General features: G+C 35.8%; 2 protein-coding genes and 1 pseudogene across 2 annotated transcripts; 2 read left to right on the top strand and 1 right to left on the bottom strand.

The window, feature by feature from the left end:
- The first annotated feature begins 1,028 nt into the window (after positions 1-1,028).
- Positions 1,029-3,211, top strand: LOC110258385 (annotated as a pseudogene).
- Positions 3,212-7,258: 4,047 nt separating this feature from the next.
- On the top strand, positions 7,259-14,080 carry LOC110258386 (olfactory receptor 6C3-like). The gene has a single exon (XM_021081673.1). It carries the CDS (start codon positions 11,827-11,829, stop codon positions 12,763-12,765), a length of 939 nt encoding a protein of 312 aa, XP_020937332.1. The 5' UTR covers positions 7,259-11,826; the 3' UTR covers positions 12,766-14,080.
- Positions 14,081-15,426: 1,346 nt separating this feature from the next.
- On the bottom strand, positions 15,427-17,168 carry LOC102162678 (olfactory receptor 6C1-like). Its single transcript, XM_021081681.1, has one exon. It carries the CDS (start codon positions 16,689-16,691, stop codon positions 15,753-15,755), a length of 939 nt encoding a protein of 312 aa, XP_020937340.1. The 5' UTR covers positions 16,692-17,168; the 3' UTR covers positions 15,427-15,752.
- Positions 17,169-19,717: the final 2,549 nt, after the last annotated feature.

A 19,717-nucleotide genomic window follows, 5' to 3' on the forward strand; every position in this document is an offset into this window, starting at 1 on the left:
AAGAAAGATACAGGAAGGAATATAAAGCTTGGGATCAGAAGTTCCACAGACGAGGAAAACAATGTGGATGGGTAGGTAGGAAAGAAAATCTGAAATGATGCCTTAGAGACTTGGCTGTGTTCTTCATTACTTCACCCAGACACCCCAGGAGTGGTTGACAGATCACATCCCAGAAATGATTAGAGAACAGAGTCAACCACAGCTGTTGGTCACAGAGGATTTTCATTTGAGAACAATGACTTTCATGTTTATAAATGTCCATTATACACTTGAATTTCCATAAATTTGTTTACGGAGTATGTAATTGTGATGTCTGTTTTTCTTGTAAGTGTTCTTAAGACTTCTCTCGTCCCTGAGGAATATCAAAATAAAAAAAATGTTCATTTTTTTGTGAATCTCACATGCTTTCCCATTAGCATTGTCCACCATATGTCTTAGCTAGAATTTTCCTTAAGTTGACAGGAGGAACACTTTTTGCTATAAAGTGAAGTGAGTGAAAAAAAGGGCTCAGGATTTTAAGGGGAGAAAAATCACGAGAAATTTCAGAGTATTATGATGCATTGCACACTACAAATCATCAAACCTATATCTTGAAATTAAATATTCTATCGCAAAAAGTTCTCTCCTGACACTGTAATGTAAGCTGTACTTGTTAATGAGAATTCACAGAATGAGTGATAGTAAAATGAACTGGTTCATATACAGAGGGCACTCTTCCTATCTTTCGACTTTAATGGTATCATCCTTACTGCTTCACTAAGATAAAATAAAAGGCTTCCATTATTATTTCGTGGCCTACTCCAATACACTGACAGTATAGAGCCTCTGTTAAGTGAATGCTGTTGTATACAAATGGGAAAATATAAAGATATTTAGGGAGTTGTCTTGCAGTGCAGAGGGTTAAGGATCCAGTGTTTCACTGCAGCTGCTTGGGCTCCTGCTATGGTGTAGGTTCAGTCCTTGGACTGGGAACTTCCATATGCCATAGGTGTGGCCAATAAATAAATAAATAAATAAATAGCATAGAAAGCCTGTATATATACAGAGACAGAGGGAGAGAAAGGGGTGCTGGAATTACTGATATCATTTAGATAGTAGATGTTTTCAAGAAAATACGTTCTCTGAAAAGTAGTGTCTAAGTTCAGATATCCATACAATTTTGTTTCCTTAGCCCATGACACAGATCCAGTCTGCTCAGTGTGCACTCTGCCTCCTCTCTACTCTGGACTGTCTAACACCTGATGGTGTCATGGTAATGAGCCCCTGGCTTCAGGTGAGAAGACTAGGTTGGGAAGGTGAATGTGAATCAAAGCAGATACTTCAAAATCGGTCACATAGTTAAATTTTAACTCCAGTGACTTTCATATTAAAGGCATATCCATGTGAGTGACTGTTCTCTTGGCATATTTGGCTTTTCTGTGTTATACCTGCAAATAATAATACAAAAAATTAGGTGACAGAACCTAGGAAATGAGATGCCTTTACTGGGGTTGAAGAAAAGACAAAGACGTTTCCAGTGGGAAGGATATCCTTAGGGGAGGCTTATTAGTCAACAGTAGAATTTCTAGTCGTATTTCAAATACTTAGAAAGCCTCAGTAAAAATCCCTGCTCTTCCCATTGTGGGTATGTGATTTGGATAAGCTTCTTAAAAATCTTTTTAGGCTGGTTCCAATCTGTAAAATAGGGGGTTTATTAAAAAAAAATTACATGTGAAACACAGAGCCTGACATACAGTAAAACTTACTTTAAAACAAGTTATCTATTTCCATTAAATTGTTTCTAAATCTCTTAACTTAGCTTGGCATAATAAGTTTACTTCTGAAGACAAATCTCAGTGTCATCCACAGACAACCTCCTTTTCTTTAAGTCTTTTCTTTATGTGCCCTCTAATAGGTTACACAAGAGAAGAGCAAAAATGAGAAACTACACAGTAGTAACAGAGTTTATCCTCCTGGGACTGTCAGATGACCCACAGCTTCAGGTTGTGGTCTCTGTCTTTCTGCTCATCACCTACCTGCTCAGCATCACTGGGAACCTGACCATCATCACCCTGACCCTGCTGGATTCCCACCTCCAGACCCCCATGTATTTCTTCCTCAGAAACTTCTCCTTACTAGAGGTGTCATTCACAACTGTCACTATACCCAGGTTCCTGAGCACCATTATTACAGGAGATAAAACCATTTCCTTTAATGATTGCATGGCTCAGTTATTTTTTTTAATTCTTTTAGGAGTCGCTGAATTTTACCTTTTGGCCGCCATGTCCTATGACCGTTATGTGCCATCTGCAAACCTCTGCATTACTTGGCCATCATGAATCAAAGAGTCTGTGTGCTCCTTGTCTTCTCTTCATGGCTAGTTTCATTCTTAATCATATTCCCTCACTCATGTTGCTCTTAAACCTTGATTACTGCAAGTCTAATATTATTGACCATTTTACCTGTGATTATTTTCCCCTCTTGCAACTTTCTTGTTCAGATACAAATTCCTAGAAATAATGGGGTTTTCTTATGCTGTGTTTACTCTGATGTTCACTTTGGCTTTGATATTTCTGTCCTACATATATATCATCAGAACGATTGTGAGAATTCCTTCTACTAGTCAGAGGACAAAGGCCTTTTCCACGTGTTCTTCCCACATGATTGTCATCTCCACCTCTTATGGCAGCTGCATTTTTATGTATATTAAACCCTCAGCAAAAGACAGGGTGTCTCTGAGCAAGGGAGTGGCCGTGCTAAACACCTCAGTAGCCCCCATGCTGAACCCTTTTATTTATAGCCTAAGGAATCAGCAGGTCAAGAGAGCTTCATGGACTTGGCAAGGAAGGTTGCATTTTTCTCCAGGAAATGAAAAAATAAAAGAGCTGTTTCATATTTTAGAGGCATAATGAAGAGCAGTTAAATGAAAATTTGGGCTTTCAAAATACTTTAATTTCCACATAGTCTCCTAGAGTTATTTTTCATTGCTTATATTTTATTGCCAGCAGGTTCCCAAGGATATTTGCATATATCTTTTTTTTCTTTTTTCCTTTTAAATTCTAATTCTCTCATATAAGTTATTTTTCATTTTTTTTTTCCATTCAAATTCTCTTCCTTCTCTCATGCACTTTCCTTCCTTTGTGCTGGTCTTTCTAGTCTGTAACTATGAGACTGGCCTCATTTCCTTCTTTGAATTTTTTTTTTTTTAATGGCAGCACCCAGGGCATATAGAAATTCCTGGGCAAGGGATTAAATTTGAGCCACAGCTGTAGCACCACTGGATCCTTTAACCCACTGCACTAGGCCAGAGATCAAACCTGCACCTCACAGCAACCTGAGCTGCTGCAGCGGGATTCTTAATACACTGTGCCACAGTGGGAGCTCTAAAGTATTTTTTATTTTTTTTTTCCACAAAAATTCTTAGAAAATTATAGAAAGATAGGAATTATAAAAAGGAGTACACAAGAGAGAACTGTGTTTTATGAATTCATGGGAAAAATTCTTTCCAGAAATTTCAGAAATATTAGGTTATGTTTATCTTTACCTTTACTACGCAAAGACTGTAAACATTGTCTGACAGTCTTACTAGGATATTACAGATACTGTCCTCTCCACAGTGTGGTCACTTAGTTACTATGTGAAAATCAGTACAATTAAAAGATAATGTAAGTGTATTTTCTTGAGAAATCAAACTCTTTTTCATTACGCATTTTAAAATATTCTGTGCCATATAATTTATCAATTCAAAAATATATTATGAATACATACTTGCTTAGGGAAAACTGTGAAGTAGCACCCTGTCCCTTTCTTTGGAATTCCATAATTAACATACACGGTAACAATTCTTTAAAAACCCCGAAGAAATAAATATATTGGATACCAAATATGACTATACTTTCTGTGAATTCAGTTGTATTTTAAATGCTTGATGTTAAGTTGGCCCTTTTGATAATCAATAGCTAAGGGTTTTTAGGAGTTCCCATCATGGCTCAGTGGTTAATGTACCTGACTAATATCCATGCGGACATGGGTTGGATCCCTGGCCTCGCTCAGTGCGTTAAGGATCTGGTTTTGCCATGAGCTGCGGTGTAGATTGCAGACTCAGCTCGGATCCCACATTGCTGTGGCTGTGGTGTGGGCCAGCGGCTACAGCTCCGATTCAGCCCCTAGCCTGGGAACCTCCATATGCCATTAGTGCAACCCTAAAAGAAAGAAAGAAAAAAAAAAGCTAAGGGTTTTTATAACTTTCTCATACTTACAGCTATTTTGAGATAATTGTTTACACATACAATTCATTTACTCACTTACCTAAAAGGCAAGCCTAACTAATAGGAATAAAGAAGCTAACAATGGCAAAGTTTTACTGAATGTATGATTGAGATTCTTTTGTTAGCAAAATCTTATGTTCACTCCATTTTTTAAATTACTCAGATGAATTTATCACATCTGTAGTTGTATAATGATCATAACAATCCAATTTCACAGGATTTCCATCCCATAACCCAAGCACATCCCCCGACCCCCAAACTGTCTCCTCCAGAGACCATAAGTTTTTCAATGTCTGTGAGTCAGCATCTGTTCTGCAAAGAAGTTCCATCTGTCCTTTTTTCAGATTCCACATGTCAGTGATAGCATTTGATGTTGGTGTCTCATTGTATGGCTGACTTCACTTGCATGATAATTTCTAGGTCCATCCATGTTGCTAAACATGCTGGTATTTCGTTCTTTTTAATGGCTGAGTAATATTCCATTGTGTATATGTACCCATTTTCTTGATCCATTCCTCTGTAGATGGATATTTAGGTTGTTTCCATGTCCTGGCTATTGAAAAGAGTGCTGCAGTGAACATCAGAGTACGTGTGTCTTTGTGAGTCGTGGTTTTCTCTGGATAGATGCCCAGGTGTGGGATTGCTAGATCAAATGGTAGTTCTCTGTTTCGTTTTCTGAGGAATCTCCATACTGCTTTCCACAGTGGTTGCACCAATTTACAATCCCACCAACAGTGTACGAGGGTTCCTTTTTCTCCAGACCCTCTCCAGCACCTCTTGTTTGTGGACTTTTGGATGATGGCCATTCTGGCTGGTGTAAGGTGGTACCTCAGAGTGGTTTTGATTGGCATTTCTCTAATAATGAGTGATGTTGAACATCTTTTCATGTGTATTTTGGACATCTGTATATCTTCTTTGGCGAACTGTCTGTTTAGATCTTCTGCCCATTTTTTGATGGGGTTGTTTGTTTTTTGGTATGGAGCTGCAGAAGGTGTTTATAAATTTTGGAGATGAATCCCTTGTCAGTGGATTCACTTGCAAAGATTTTCTCGCATTGTGTGGGTTGTCTTTTTGTGTTGTTTAGGGTTCCGTTGCTGTGCAGAAACTTTGAAGTTTGATTAGGTCCCATTTGTTTATTTTTGTTTTTATTGTCAGTAGTCTGATAGGTGGATCTGAGAAGATGTTGCTGTCGTTTATGTCAGAGAGTGTTTGGCCTATGGTTTCCTCTAAGATTTGATAGTGTCTGGTCTTATATCTAGGTCTTGAATCCATTTGGAGTTTATTTTTTGTGTATGGTGTTAGGGGGTGTTGTAATTTCATTCTTTTCCATGTGACTGTCCAGTTTTCCAGGCAGCACTTACTGAACAAGCTGTCCTTTCTCCAATGTATATCCTTGGCTCCTTTGCCATAGATGAGTTGGCTGTAGGTGCGTGAGTTGAATTCTGGGCTTTCTATCCTGTTCCACTGATGTATATTTCTGTCTTTGTGCCAGTACCATGTGCTTTTGATGATTGTTGCTTTGTAGCATAGTGTGAAGTTCGGGAGGCTGATTCCTCCAGCTCCATTTTTCTTTTTCAGGATGTCTTTGGCTACTCTGGGTCTTGTGTGCTTCCAAACAAACTTGAAAATATTTTGTTTGAGTTCTGTGAAAAATGTCCTTGGTAATTTGATAGGGATTGCATTGAATCTGTAGATTGCCTTAGGTAGTATAGTCATTTGGATAATATTAAATCTACCAATCCATGAGCGTGGTATATCTTTCCATCTATTTGTGTCATCTTTGATTTCTTTCATCAGTGGTTTATAGTTTTCAGAGTACAGGTCTTTCGTCTCTTTAGGTAGGTTTACTCCTAGGTATTTTATTCTTTTGGATGTGATGGTAAACGGGATTGCTTCCCTAATTTGTTTTGCTGCTCTTTCATTGTTAGTGTATAGAAATGCCATCAATTTCTGTGTGTTAATTTTGTATCCTGTGACTTTGCCAAATTCGTGGATGAGCTCTAACAGTTTTCGGGTAGAGTCTTTAGGGTTCTCTAGGTATAGTATCATGCCATCTGCAAATAGGGGTAGTTTTACTTCTTCCTTTCCAATGTGGATTCCTTTTATTTCTTTTACTTCTCTGATTGCCATGGCTAGGACTTCCAAAACTAGGTTGAAGAGTAGTGGCGAGAATGGACATCCTTGTCTTGTTCCTGATCTCAGGGGGAATTCTTTCAGCTTTTCACCATTGAGAATGATGTTTGCTGTGGGTTTGTCACATATGGCCTTTATCATGTTGAGGTAGGTTCCTACTATGCCCACTTTCTGAAGGTTTTTTCAGAAATGGGTGTTGGATTTTGTCAAAGGCTTTTTCTGTGTCTATTGAGAGGATCATATGGTTTTTATTCTTCAGTTTGTTAATGTGGTATATCACACTGATGGATTTGTAGATATTGAAGAATCCTTGCATCCCTGGGATAAATCCCACTTGATCATGATGTACAATCATTTTAGTGTATTGTTGGATACGGTTTGCTAGTATTTGTTGAGGATTTTTGCATCATGTTCATCAGTGAAATTGGCCTGTAGTTTTCTTTTTTTGTGGTATTTTTGTCTGGTTTTGGTATCAGGGTGATGGTGGCCTCATAGAATGAGTTTGGAGTATTCCATCCTCTGCAATTTTTTGAAATAGTTTTAGAAGGATAGGTGTTAGCTCTTCTCTAAATGTTTGATAGAATTCACCTGTGAAGCCATCTGGTCCTGGACTTTTGTTTGTTCACTCTATTTTAAGTGTCATAGTATGGCATTGTGTTGGAAAATGTGCTGATGATTTTAATTTATATAATGATCATACAAGATAATGTAGTTCTGGTCCCGAAGTATTATTTTTCTGTTTTCCATGAAGTCAAAAACTGAAATAATAATGAAGATTATAGGAGTTCCTGTTGTGGCGCAGCAGAAACGAATCTGACCAGGAACCACGAGGTTGAGGTTCTATTCCTGGCCTTGCTCAGTGGGTTAAGGATCTGGCATTGCCATTGCACTGTGGTGTAGGTTGCACATGCCTTCGATCTGACATGGTATGGCTGTGGCTGTGTCCTGCAGCTGTAGATCCTATTCAATCCTTAGCCTAGAAACCTCCAAATGCTGCGGGTGCAACCCTAATAAGCACACACACACACACACACACACACCACACACACACACACACAGAAGATCTCTCAAAAATATACTAAATTTTTAAAACCAATTTTCTTAAAAAGAAAGGCTATAATTGTGATTAGTTGAGCCAAATTCTTCCTATATTCATGTACTATACTTAATTGAGAGACTCATTTAGAATCTGCCGAAAAGCAAAGATGAGAACTTATAATAAAATACTGAAGAGATTTCCAGTTTGCAGGAATGTCATGAAATTACTTCCTTTATGCTGAAACTATCATTTCTAAGCTTAACTGGAAACATTTGAAAATATTGTCATTTAGCCTTGATAGATAATTGTGGCCTCTTAATCACTCAATAAAATAGACCAGAAAGTGCAGATAGGTGTAAACCTGGGAATGAAAAGAATTGTAAAATTATCACAAAAGATATGCGGAAATTTAATTTGATATTATCATACGATTCACCTCTCTGAATAACCCTATATACAGCCTCCTTAGTGGTTATTATAAATGTTTGGACTCTGCATGAGCATTTTGATTATCAGTATCAGAGGTCAACCAACTTTCTGTAAAGGGCAATATATTAATAATATAGACTTTGCAAACCGTAGTGTCTGATGCAATTACTACTCCCCCTCTGTAGTGTGAATGCAGCTCTAATGTGTAAATGAAGGGGCTTAAGTGTGTTCCAATAAACCTTTTAATAAAAATAGGTGCTGAGCCAAATTTGGCCCATGGATCAGTTTGCCCCCAGACCCCCATCCTAGACTTTCCCATAAACATTGACCATATGTTCTTTCTCATTTAATATAAGGTAATTTCACTAAAATTTGAAAATTCAACAACAGATATAAGATTTTAAAATTTAAGTCCAACTTTTTTTTTATTAGGAATGTGAATGAAAGCAATCTTATAAAATATTGAGGTTAACATTTCTAACTCATTTTTGGACTTCTGTGTTGTCCTTGGTATCAAAAGATAACATGAGAGGTGAAAAATCACCAGCAATTTGACTCATAAATTAGAAGGTATAGTACAAAGAAAAATAAGCAAAATGACCATTTCCTGTTATATATGATTTTATCTCAAAGATAATTTATCTTTAGAAAATCTATTTGTGGAATTTACTGCATTAAAATATTAAAGAAGAAAAATAAAGGTTAAAAAAAGCAAATCACACATCCTCTGATAAAATGCAGTGGTCAACTCATGATTTTTGAAAGTCTCTTAGTGAAATAGAACAAAACATTGTTTCGGTAGTATGAAAGATCGGAATATATCATCACAAGTAGATATGCTTTTTGCTCCTTGTTTGGTTTTAATTTGAACAAGTCAACAAAAAAACCTAATATTTTGGGACAGTTGGATATATATGAGTATGTGCAAGGGAAAAAATGATATCAAAGTGTTTTTTTTTTTTTTTTGTTAAATTTGCTAGCCTTGAAATTGCATCTTGGTTAAGAGAAAAAAAAAAAAGCCCAAAACATGTATTTTAGTAATTCGTACTGAAGATACACAGGAGTGAAATGGTATGCTGTTTAAATTCTGGTTTAAAATATATTAAAATTAAAAAAAACTTTTAAAAAACAGGTAAAGCAGATATAAAAAGTCTTCATATGTGTTGAATCTACTTGATCAGTACATGAAACTTATTTCTCTAGTTCTCTATCCTAGTGTATATTTGAAAATATTCATAATTTTTTAATTATAGCAAGCATCATTCTTAATGTTTTAAACTGTATTAACTGCCTTGGTGAAATCAGTTCCAAAATGAAAAGTCTCTGCTTTTATTCAGTACTCTGCTGGAGGTTCTGTCCAGGGCACTAGCATAAGAAAAATATGTTTAAAAATATTGGAAAAGGGGAAAAACATCTTTCTTTGCAACAACATGATTTTATTTAAAATTACAGTAGCTCCCCACTTCCAATGCTTTTCAGTTTCTCTTCCTTTACAAAATACTTATTAATGTGCTGAATACAATGGAACTTACGAGTCAATGAGCGTCATGCTTTCTGTCTATATCTCTCACATTTTCACCCCATGGAAGCAGGATCTTTGTCTACTTTGTAGACAGAATGGTGCTGGAGCTGCCTAGGCTGCATCCTGTGAGCCAGTTGTGGATGTGTCTCCTCACCTCTGCCTTCTGCAAGGGCACATTGGTAGCTTGAAATCTGCCATGGTGGGAGGCTTTGCTTTTATTTTTGTATCCAAATAGAGTTTTTTCATATTTTTATCAAATTCTTTAAGAGTAACGCATGTGGCAATCAATTTTTGAGATTTTATTGGCTACCAGGAATTGACTGTACACTTAAATTATTTAAATGTACTTATTTATTCAGAAATATCTATTGAGTACACACGCATGGCAGATGTCTGTTTTAAATGAGTAGTATTAGTCAATTCTGGTAAATGTCTAACTGCCTCTTAAGGGGTGGAGGTGAGGGGCTGATTTGTAGGGTTTGTCAATTTCTGTGATATAAAGTCAACATTCAAAGGATATAAGCACACTAACTCTCCTGATGAAAAGTCCAGAATTTCTGGGAGAAAAAAAATGTGGATTCCTTATACAGTCATAGAAGAGTTAAATCTGAATTGAATTTCCACAGACCAATATCACATGAATTTGACTCATTCGCCTCAATTAATTTGCTTTCTTATGCTTTCTTATCCATATGTATGAAAAGATTCACCTGTATCTTTTAATGATGCCTCATTCACACTCTTAATGAATTCCCCTGAGACAACAAGAAAGACACAGATAAAATAAGTCCAGCTCCATGTGTGTGACATACTCAGAGAAGAACATTCCTATTGTCTATTTTTGAAGCAGTGTTTATAGGATAATATTACTAAAATTGTATAGATATATAACATAGACTTACAAAAAATTCATTTAAACTCTTCGCATTAGTACAAAGAAATTGTTTTAATAAATAGTGTTTTGTATTATATGAAAAGGGGCAAATGTAAGAATGCTTTATTGGTCCACGTAGGTGTAGCTGAGTTTTTGGGTAAGAGGCAAAAAGCCAGTATGAGTCGTATTATGATTAAAATGTTCCCCAATTTTGCACTATCAGGAATCAAGGATATTGTGGATCAAATGTATAATGAGAATTATAATCCTTGAGAGCCATGGCAAAGTTAAATCACAATACTTGTTTTGACAATACAATAGAAACCAAGTAAGCTGCAAACTCAATTTACCAGCTCTGAAATTATATAAACATGGAAACAAATTAGATGATTCAGTGTGAACTAAATCATCAAGAGGAACCAGGAAGTAAGTAAATTTGTTTTTATTCAGTTTTAGTATTTATTATTCAATTTCATTCAAATATTTTAAAGTATTATTTGCACGTGTTTGTGGTGTTTGTGAATTTATGAATCTTTTGATATTAAAAAGCAAATGATTGTTTACTCCCAAGAAGACTATTAATGAACTTCTAAAGAAGCAGCACAGCGATGTCTTGAGTTGTTCATTAATTTTTTTCTCAGTTAAATGGTTCTCTGTTACAGAAATAAGACATAAAAAAAGACATGCCCTATTTAAAGGAGTATCTGCTTCCTGGTAAATGTTTTGACCTTCCACTTGTTCATTTGCTAAAGCAATGGTTTAAAAAAAAAAAAAAAAAACACCCAACAACAACAACAAAAAAGACTGTGTGTTGTATGAAGTAAACTGTTTCTAGGCAATTATTTATTTTAGTAGCAGAAGTTACCTTTTCTTATTCTTCTGGCATTTTCATCCCAAAAAGGAAAACAAAAAAGGATGTGGGCAAGTGACAGCATCAACTAAACCCTTAAAAACATGATTTGGAGAGAATGTCAACAAAACATTCCCATGGATAAACACATATGTTCTAAAGTGAGGTGATTGCTATGTTGACTAGCGGTTTAAACTTGTGAAAGTTTCTTAAACTATGTGTGTCCCAGTTTCTCAAAATAAAATTGTGGAGGTAGGCCTATGTAACCTCTGTTAAGCTTTCAAACTGTACTTAGAATATCTACAATCCATACAGGTCCATACGGTTTTTGTCATACTGAAGGAAAGGAGAAGAATCAATTAAAATATTTTCATATTTTTTACAAAAGAAGCTAAATATTGTAAAGATAAGTTTAAGCTTAATTTTAAAGAAACTATAGAAGAAATAGCTCTATTTAAATGTAATCACAAGATTTTTATTTTGTCCATGGCCTGTGATGATGTATTTTCAAAGAGAGATCAGTATTGAACTTGAGATAATATTCAATACTCGAATGAAAGGTCAAAAGGAAATTAGTTACTGGAGAGGATCAAATATGTTTTTAAATTTCATGCATTATCATCATAGATACTTTAAAAATGTTATATACTTTCCTCAAACCTATGTAAACTATTTTATGTTCTATAAGGGGAATGCACATTTTCTGTTCTCAAGGGGGAAACAGGATTGGCAATGAAAAACCACACAGTACCCACAGAATTCATTCTTCTTGGCCTCTCAGATGACCCAGAGCTTCAGACTGTGATTTTTCTCTTTTTAATTATCACATATATATTAAGTGTCGTGGGAAATTTGGCCATCATCACTCTCACCCTGGTGGACTCCCATCTACACACCCCTATGTATTTTTTCCTCAGGAACTTCTCTGTGTTAGAAATTTCCTTCACAACTGTCTGCATTCCTAGATTTTTGGGCACAATTGTCACCAGGGACAAAACTATTTCATACGGTAATTGTATAGCTCAGTTGTTTTTCTTCATCTTCATGGGAATCACTGAATTTTATCTTCTAACTGCCATGTCCTATGATCGCTATGTCGCAATCTGCAAACCCCTGCATTATACAACCATCATGAGCAAAAGAGTCTGCACACTGCTTGTCTTTTTCGCTTGGTTGGCAGGATTCTTAAATATCTTCCCGCCAGTTATTCTTTTTCTCCGGTTAGATTATTGCGGCTCCAATATCATCGATCACTTTGCTTGTGACTATTTCCCCCTCCTGCAACTATCCTGCTCTGACACATGGCTCCTGGAAGTGATTGGTTTCTACTCTGCCATAGTGATTCTGCTTTTCACCCTGGCATTGATCCTTCTATCCTACGTGTTCATCATGAAGACAATCCTGAAACTGCCTTCTGCCAGTCAGAGAAAAAAGGCATTTTCTACATGCTCCTCTCACATGATTGTCATTTCCATCTCTTATGGGAGCTGCATATTCATGTATGCCAACCCTTCAGCAAAAGAAAAGGCGTCCTTGACCAAAGGAGTAGCTATTCTGAACACTTCTGTTGCTCCCATGATGAATCCATTTATATATACCCTGAGGAACCAGCAAGTGAAGCAAGCCTTTAAAGATAGCATCCAAAAGATTATGTTTTTTTCAAGTAAATGAAAATATTTGTGGCATTAAAAGAATAAAGTTCTTGTCAATGCTTCTATTATTCATACTTTCTCAAAACTCTTGCTTTCACAATAGCTATATATTTTTCCCTGTGTCCATTCCCATATTAAAATTTCCCCCACTTTGAACCCAGTACCTTGGATAAAGTTGAATATTGCTTCAGAATTTCTATAATTTGTTTTATTCAAATGTATTAGGATGGCATATAAAACACAGGTTAATGTTACGATTTTGAGAAGTGATTTGTTTTTGAAGAGACATAGGCTATTTAGTTTGATGAAAATGGTGTGAGGATAGATGTGAATTTCTGAAGTTTTCCTTCTTACCTGGTAATAGAAATGAATATTTTCAGGAAATTTTGATTCTCTATGGCATTTTTGTGAAATCAAATTACCACAATCACAACAGGGTTGGAAATAAAATATAAATATCTACTTAAATATTTAAAAAAGATTAGAAAGTCAATATATTCTATTTTTTATGCTATTAATAATATAGCTGATGATAATGAGAAGGAGAAAAACGGGGAGAAGTATAGAAGATAAAATCTTATTCAGCAATTACTAGGTTCCAGACTTATTCTAATTATTTTCTCTTTATTGGCTCATTGGATCCTGCCAACAACTTTATGAGGCACCTGCATTGTTATTCTTCTGCAGAAATCTTTATACTTTCTCTGGATATATTTTATAAGCTTTCCCTCACTTATGTTCATAATAAATAAAATAAAGGTTTGAGTTAAATTTTAAAATCTTACATCTATATCAATCACCACGTTGTAAATCAAATAGTCTTCAATAAAACTCTAAAAAGAATCTTACCTCTATTATTAAATTTTCACATTTCAGTCAGATTATTTTATATTAAATAAGAAATACTATATAGGTCAATGTTTATGGAAAAGTCTTACATGGGGGGAGGCAAACTATGATTCCTGGCCCAAATTTGCTCAAAACCTATTTTTATTAAAAGTTTTATTAGAACACACCTCATTCCATTCATTGAAAGGTTGTTGATAGCTGCAGTTACACCCTAAAGGGAGAGCTGAGTAGTTGCATCAGGGAAACTACAGCCTGTAAAGCGTAAACTATCAATATATTGCCCTTTATTGAAAAGTTTTTGTTAACCTCTGATATTGATAATCAAAATGCTCATATATATTCCAAACATGTATAATAACTATTAAGGAGTTTGTCTATAGAGTTTTTGAGAGCTGACTCATCTGATAATACCAGCATAAATTTCCTCATAACTTTTGTAATAATTTTACAGTTCCTTTAATTCTCCTATCTATACCTATCTGCAGTGTATAGTATATTTATTGAGTGATTAAGAACTCACAGTCAGCAATCAAGTTAAATTTCAATATATTCAAATGTTCCAATTAAGCTTAGAATTTATAGTTTCAGTCTGAAGGAAGCAAATAGTAATGCCAAGACCTCCCTGCAAACTGGAAATCTCAGTGTTGTTTTGTACGTTGTTTTGTTTCTCAGCAAATCATGGATATGAGTCTCTCAACTGAACATAGTACATGAATATCATGAGGAATTTGGCTCAATGAATTATGATTGCAGTCTTAGCAAAAATGGTTAAAAATTTAGGATGAGTTTGAGTATTTTAATGTAGGATGAATTTGAGTATAAACTTAATTATTATTTTAATTTTTGACTTCATGGAAAACAGAAAAAAAAAAGTTCATGGCCAGAATTGCATGATATTGTGTGATTGTCATCTAAATACTGATGAGTTCATTTTCCAGAAGATGCCCTACTCTAATATTTAAAATAGAATGAACATAAGATTTTTCTAATGAAAAGATATGTATTTTATATAAAGACTTTGCCATTGTTAACTTCTTTATTCATGTTAAGAAGACTTGTCGTTTAGGCAGAAAATTAAAGAAATCATATGTGTAAGTGATTATTTCAAAATAGCCACAAATATGAGAAAGTTACAAAAGCCCTTAGTATTGATGATCAAAAACACCAACTTAACATCAAGCATTTATTTGCACATACAACTGACCACCGCAAATATAGTCATATTTAGTATCCAGTAATATTTATTTCCTCAGGATTTTTGAACAGTTTTATGGTATATAAGTTAATTATGGAGTTCCCAAAAAGGAGGGAGCTATTTAATCATTTTTCATAAGCAACTATGTATTCACAATGGATTTTTTGGGGGCCACACCCACAGCAGGTGGAAGTTCCTGGGCCAGGAACTGAACCTGCACCACAGCAGCAACCTAAGCCTGTAGTGACAACACTGGATCCTTAACTTGCCACAAGGGAACTCCAATAATAGATTTTTGAATTGATATATGGCATAGAAATTTAAATATCAGTAATGAGAAATATTTCTTGACTTCTTGAGAATATATACTTACTTTATTCTAGTTATACTGTTTTTCACATAGTGACTAAGTGGCCACAATATGGGGTGAATAGTACCAGTAATATGATGGTCAGATTACATTTATGATCTTTGTGCATTAAACCAAAAGTAATGCTAAACGCGATTTACTAATTCTTGAATATCTAGACAAAATGATTCCTGGTGAAATCATAAAACACAGTTCTCTCTTATGTGCTCTTGCTCTGCCACTTTCTGTCTTTCTAATTTTTTTTAGAATTATTGTGAAAAAATTGGCATTCAAAAAAGTTTCAGAGAAGGAAATGAGGCCAGTCTCACAGTTACAGACTGGAAAGACCAGCCCAAAGAAGGAAAGTGTGTGAGAGAAGGAAGGGAATTTGAATGGAAATAAAATAAAAAATAACTTATATGAGAAGAATTAGAATTAGAATGGGGAAAAAAGATATATGCAAATATCCTTGGGAACCTGCTGGCAATAAAATATAAGCAATGAAAAATAACTCTAGGAGACTATGTGGAAATTAAAGTATTTTGAAAGCCCAAATTTTCATTTAACTGCTCTTCATTATGCCTCTAAAATATGAAACAGCTCTTTTATTTTTTCATTTCCTGGAGAAAAATGCAACCTTCCTTGCCAAGTCCATGAAGGCTCTCTTGACCTGCTGATTCCTTAGGCTATAAATAAAAGGGTTCAGCATGGGGGCTACTGAGGTGTTTAGCACGGCCACTCCCTTGCTCAGAGACACCCTGTCTTTTGCTGAGGGTTTAATGTACATAAAAATGCAGCTGCCATAAGAGATGGAGATGACAATCATGTGGGAAGAACACGTGGAAAAGGCCTTTGTCCTCTGACTAGTAGAAGGAATTCTCACAATCGTTCTGATGATATATATGTAGGACAGAATTATTAATGCCAACGTGAACAATAGAATAAACACAGCACAGGAAAAACCCACCATCTCTAGGAATGTGGTGTCTGAACAGGAAAGGTGTAATAAGGGGAAATAATCACAAGTAAAATGGTCCACAGCATTGGACTTACAGTAATCAAGTTGAATGAACAGCATGAGTAATGGGAATATGATTAAGAATGAAGCCAGCCAAGAAGCAAAGACCAGCAATATGCAGAGTCTAGGATTCATGATGGCCAAGTAATGCAGAGGTTTGCAGATGGCGACATAACGGTCATAGGACATGGCGGCCAAAAGGTAAAATTCAGCGACTCCTAAAAGAATTAAAAAAAATAACTGAGCCATGCAATCATTAAAGGAAATGGTTTTATCTCCTGTAATAATGGTGCTCAGGAACCTGGGTATAGTGACAGTTGTGAATGACACCTCTAGTAAGGAGAAGTTTCTGAGGAAGAAATACATGGGGGTCTGGAGGTGGGGATCCAGCAGGGTCAGGGTGATGATGGTCAGGTTCCCAGTGATGCTGAGCAGGTAGGTGATGAGCAGAAAGACAGAGACCACAACCTGAAGCTGTGGGTCATCTGACAGTCCCAGGAGGATAAACTCTGTTACTACTGTGTAGTTTCCCATTTTTGCTCTTCTTCTCTTGAGTAACCTTCAGGAGAAAACACAAAAGGACTTAAAAAGTGGGGATTATCTATGGATAGCACAGGAATTTATCCCTGCAATAAACATATGGTGCCATACTAATTTAACTTGAGAAATTTTAAAACAACCTAATGAAGATAAAGTGATTTAAAGGAATTTTTTTCCAGGCTCTTGTGTTTTACATAAGTTTTTCTTTATAAGATCCCTATCTTAACAGATGGGAACCAGGCTAAAAAGATTTTTTAAAATCTTATCCAAATGACACACAGTAAATGGGAAGAACAAGGCTTTTAACCTAGGCTTTTTTAAAAACATTGGAAATACTGGAGTAGAAATGCCTCCTGTTGACTTTTTGTTTGTTTGTTTTGTCTTTTTAGGGCTGCACCCGAGGCATATGGAGGTTCCGAGGCTAGGGATTGAATCAGAACAGTAGTTGCTAGCCTACACCACAGCGACAGCAATGCCAGATCCGAGCCATGTCTGTGACCTACGCCACAGCTCAGGGCAACGCCTGATCCTTAACCCAAGAAGCAAAGCCAGGGGTGGAACCTGAGTCCTCACGGATGCTAGTCATAATCATTTCCAGTGAGCCACATTGGGGACTCTCCCTCCTTTGACTTTTAAAATGCTTTCCCTAAAGGAAGTCCTTTCCATTGGAAAACTCATTTTCTGCAACTCTAGTTTAATCGTATCATCCTAGTCTATCATCTAATTTCTTGTATTATAATTTGATAGTATAGAATAGAAAAGCCAAATATGTCAGGAAAATGGTCATTCAGATAGGTATGTGTCCAACATGAAAGTTGTTGGAATGAAATCTAACCATGTGACAGATTTCGATGCTTCCCTCTGACTCATTCACCTTCCCACCTTCCTACTCCTCATCTGAAGCCACAGGTGATGGGTTCATTACCATAATGTTTTCAGGTATTAGAGAGCCCAGAGTAGAGAGGAGGCAGAGTGGACATTTAGTAGATTGGATCTATGTCATGCACCAAGGAAACCAAATTGCACAAATATCTAAAATCAGACATTATCCTTCAGAGACCATATGTTTCTTGAAAATGTCTGCCATCTAAATGATATTAGTATTCTCTCTCTCCCCACCTCTCCCTCCTTTTCTTTGTTCACACAACACACACACACACACACACACACACACACACACACACACACACACACACACACAGGCTTTCTATCTCATGTCATTTACTTTGGCCACACCCACAGCATGTGGAAGTTCCCAGACCAGGGACCGAACCCTCACCATAGCAGCAACCCAAGCCTCCACAGTGAAAACAGCTGAATCCTTAACTCACTGCACCACAAGAGAACTCCCCATGTAACATTTTTATGTTTTTCATTTTATCTACATCAGCATTCACTTAATAGGAGCTCTATTTTGTCAGTGTATTGGAGTAATCCCTGTAATAGCAATGAAAACCTTTTATTTTTCTTCCCAAATAACAGTAATAATAGTAATAATGCATTTATTTTAAAAGTTAGCCATGAGTTCCTTCAATTAACTGAAGCAGTTCATTTTAATATCAGTTATTCTGTGAATTTTCACTAACACCTATAGTTACATTCCAGTGATAGAAGTTTTTGCAATAGAATGAATATTTAATTTCAAGATATAGATTTGATGAAACAACTGTGAAATTTTTCAATTTTTTCCCCTTAAAATACTGAGCCTTCTTTTCACTCACCTCACTGTATAGCAAAAAAGTGTTTCTCCTGTCAACTTAAGGAAAATTCTAGCTAAGATATATGGTGGACAATGCTAATGGGAAAGCATGTGAAATTCACAAAAAAATGAACATTTTTTTTATTTTGATATTCTTCAGGGGCTAGAGAAAAAGTCTTAAAAGCACTGACAAGTAAAACAGATGTCACAATTACACATCCTATAAACAAATGTATGGAAATTCAAGGATGTGATGGACATTTGCAAGCATAAGTCATTGTTCTCAAATGACAATCCTCTGTGACTAACAGCTATGGTTGATTCTGTTCTGTAATCATTCTGGGATGTGATCTGTCAACCACTCCTGGGATGTCTGGGTGAAGTAATGAAGAACACAGCCAAGTCTCTAAGGCACCATTTCAGATTTTCCTTCCTACCTACCCATCCACATTGTTTTCCTCGTCTATGGAACTTCTGATCCCAAGCTTTATATTCCTTCCTGTATCTTTCTTCTTAAAGAATTTGAATGTCTTGGATATCTCATTGTTGGATCAGGCTTGTAGCTCACTGAAAGGGAGACTTCACCTACTCAATAAACAAATGCTTGCCATTGTGTAAAATCAAACAACTGGAAATGATTTTCAGGACATTTTCATAGTAAATTGTAAGAATGTCCATAGTCAGTTGTAAGGATGTCCTCTAGAGAAAAGAACAATGGTACCCGTGAATTGTCCAATTTAAAGAAGCAACATTATTTAAATGTCTACTAAAGATTGAGATCTTTTTTCCTCATTTTATTTAAATTATGAGAAGTTGGGTGGGAGGCTCCCTAAATTCCATGGTATAATTGGAAACTTAAATTATCTTCCCACATTCTCTATGTGTACTAAACTCTCCTTTCTTATATTAAGACCCCTAAGAAGTCATAAGTATCTTTGTGAACACATACGTCCTCAAGGCAATTAGCACCCTCAACAGTACCAAGTAGTTTTCCAATTCTCTATCTTTCTCTCTGACTTGACAGTCTTTTTCCTGGTGTTAGGTTTATATGCCAGGTGAATTTGTCACAGAAGAGAACAGAGTATTGATTGAATTTGACTATCTTGAGTAAATTTTGATTTTATGCCACCTGTCTGTTTCTGGAATGGTTCATTCTGCTCTATCTGTGTTTGCTGACTCTCAATACCATGTAAGAACTTCATCATGACTACATGACAAAAATTCATAAGAAGAATCAATTTAGATTACTTTCAGATTATTACTCTAAAGCTGCCTTTAAGTAGTCCTACAATTATTTCTCTGAGTCCTCTGAAAAAAAAAA

Source organism: Sus scrofa, unplaced genomic scaffold, assembly GCF_000003025.6.
Source record: "Sus scrofa isolate TJ Tabasco breed Duroc unplaced genomic scaffold, Sscrofa11.1 Contig1955, whole genome shotgun sequence".
NCBI lineage: Eukaryota > Metazoa > Chordata > Mammalia > Artiodactyla > Suidae > Sus > Sus scrofa.

Coding starts and splice junctions, on each gene's coding strand:
- LOC110258386 (XM_021081673.1), top strand. CDS start 11,827: ATGAAAAACCACACAGTACCCACAGAATTCATTCTTCTTGGCCTCTCA.
- LOC102162678 (XM_021081681.1), bottom strand. CDS start 16,691: ATGGGAAACTACACAGTAGTAACAGAGTTTATCCTCCTGGGACTGTCA.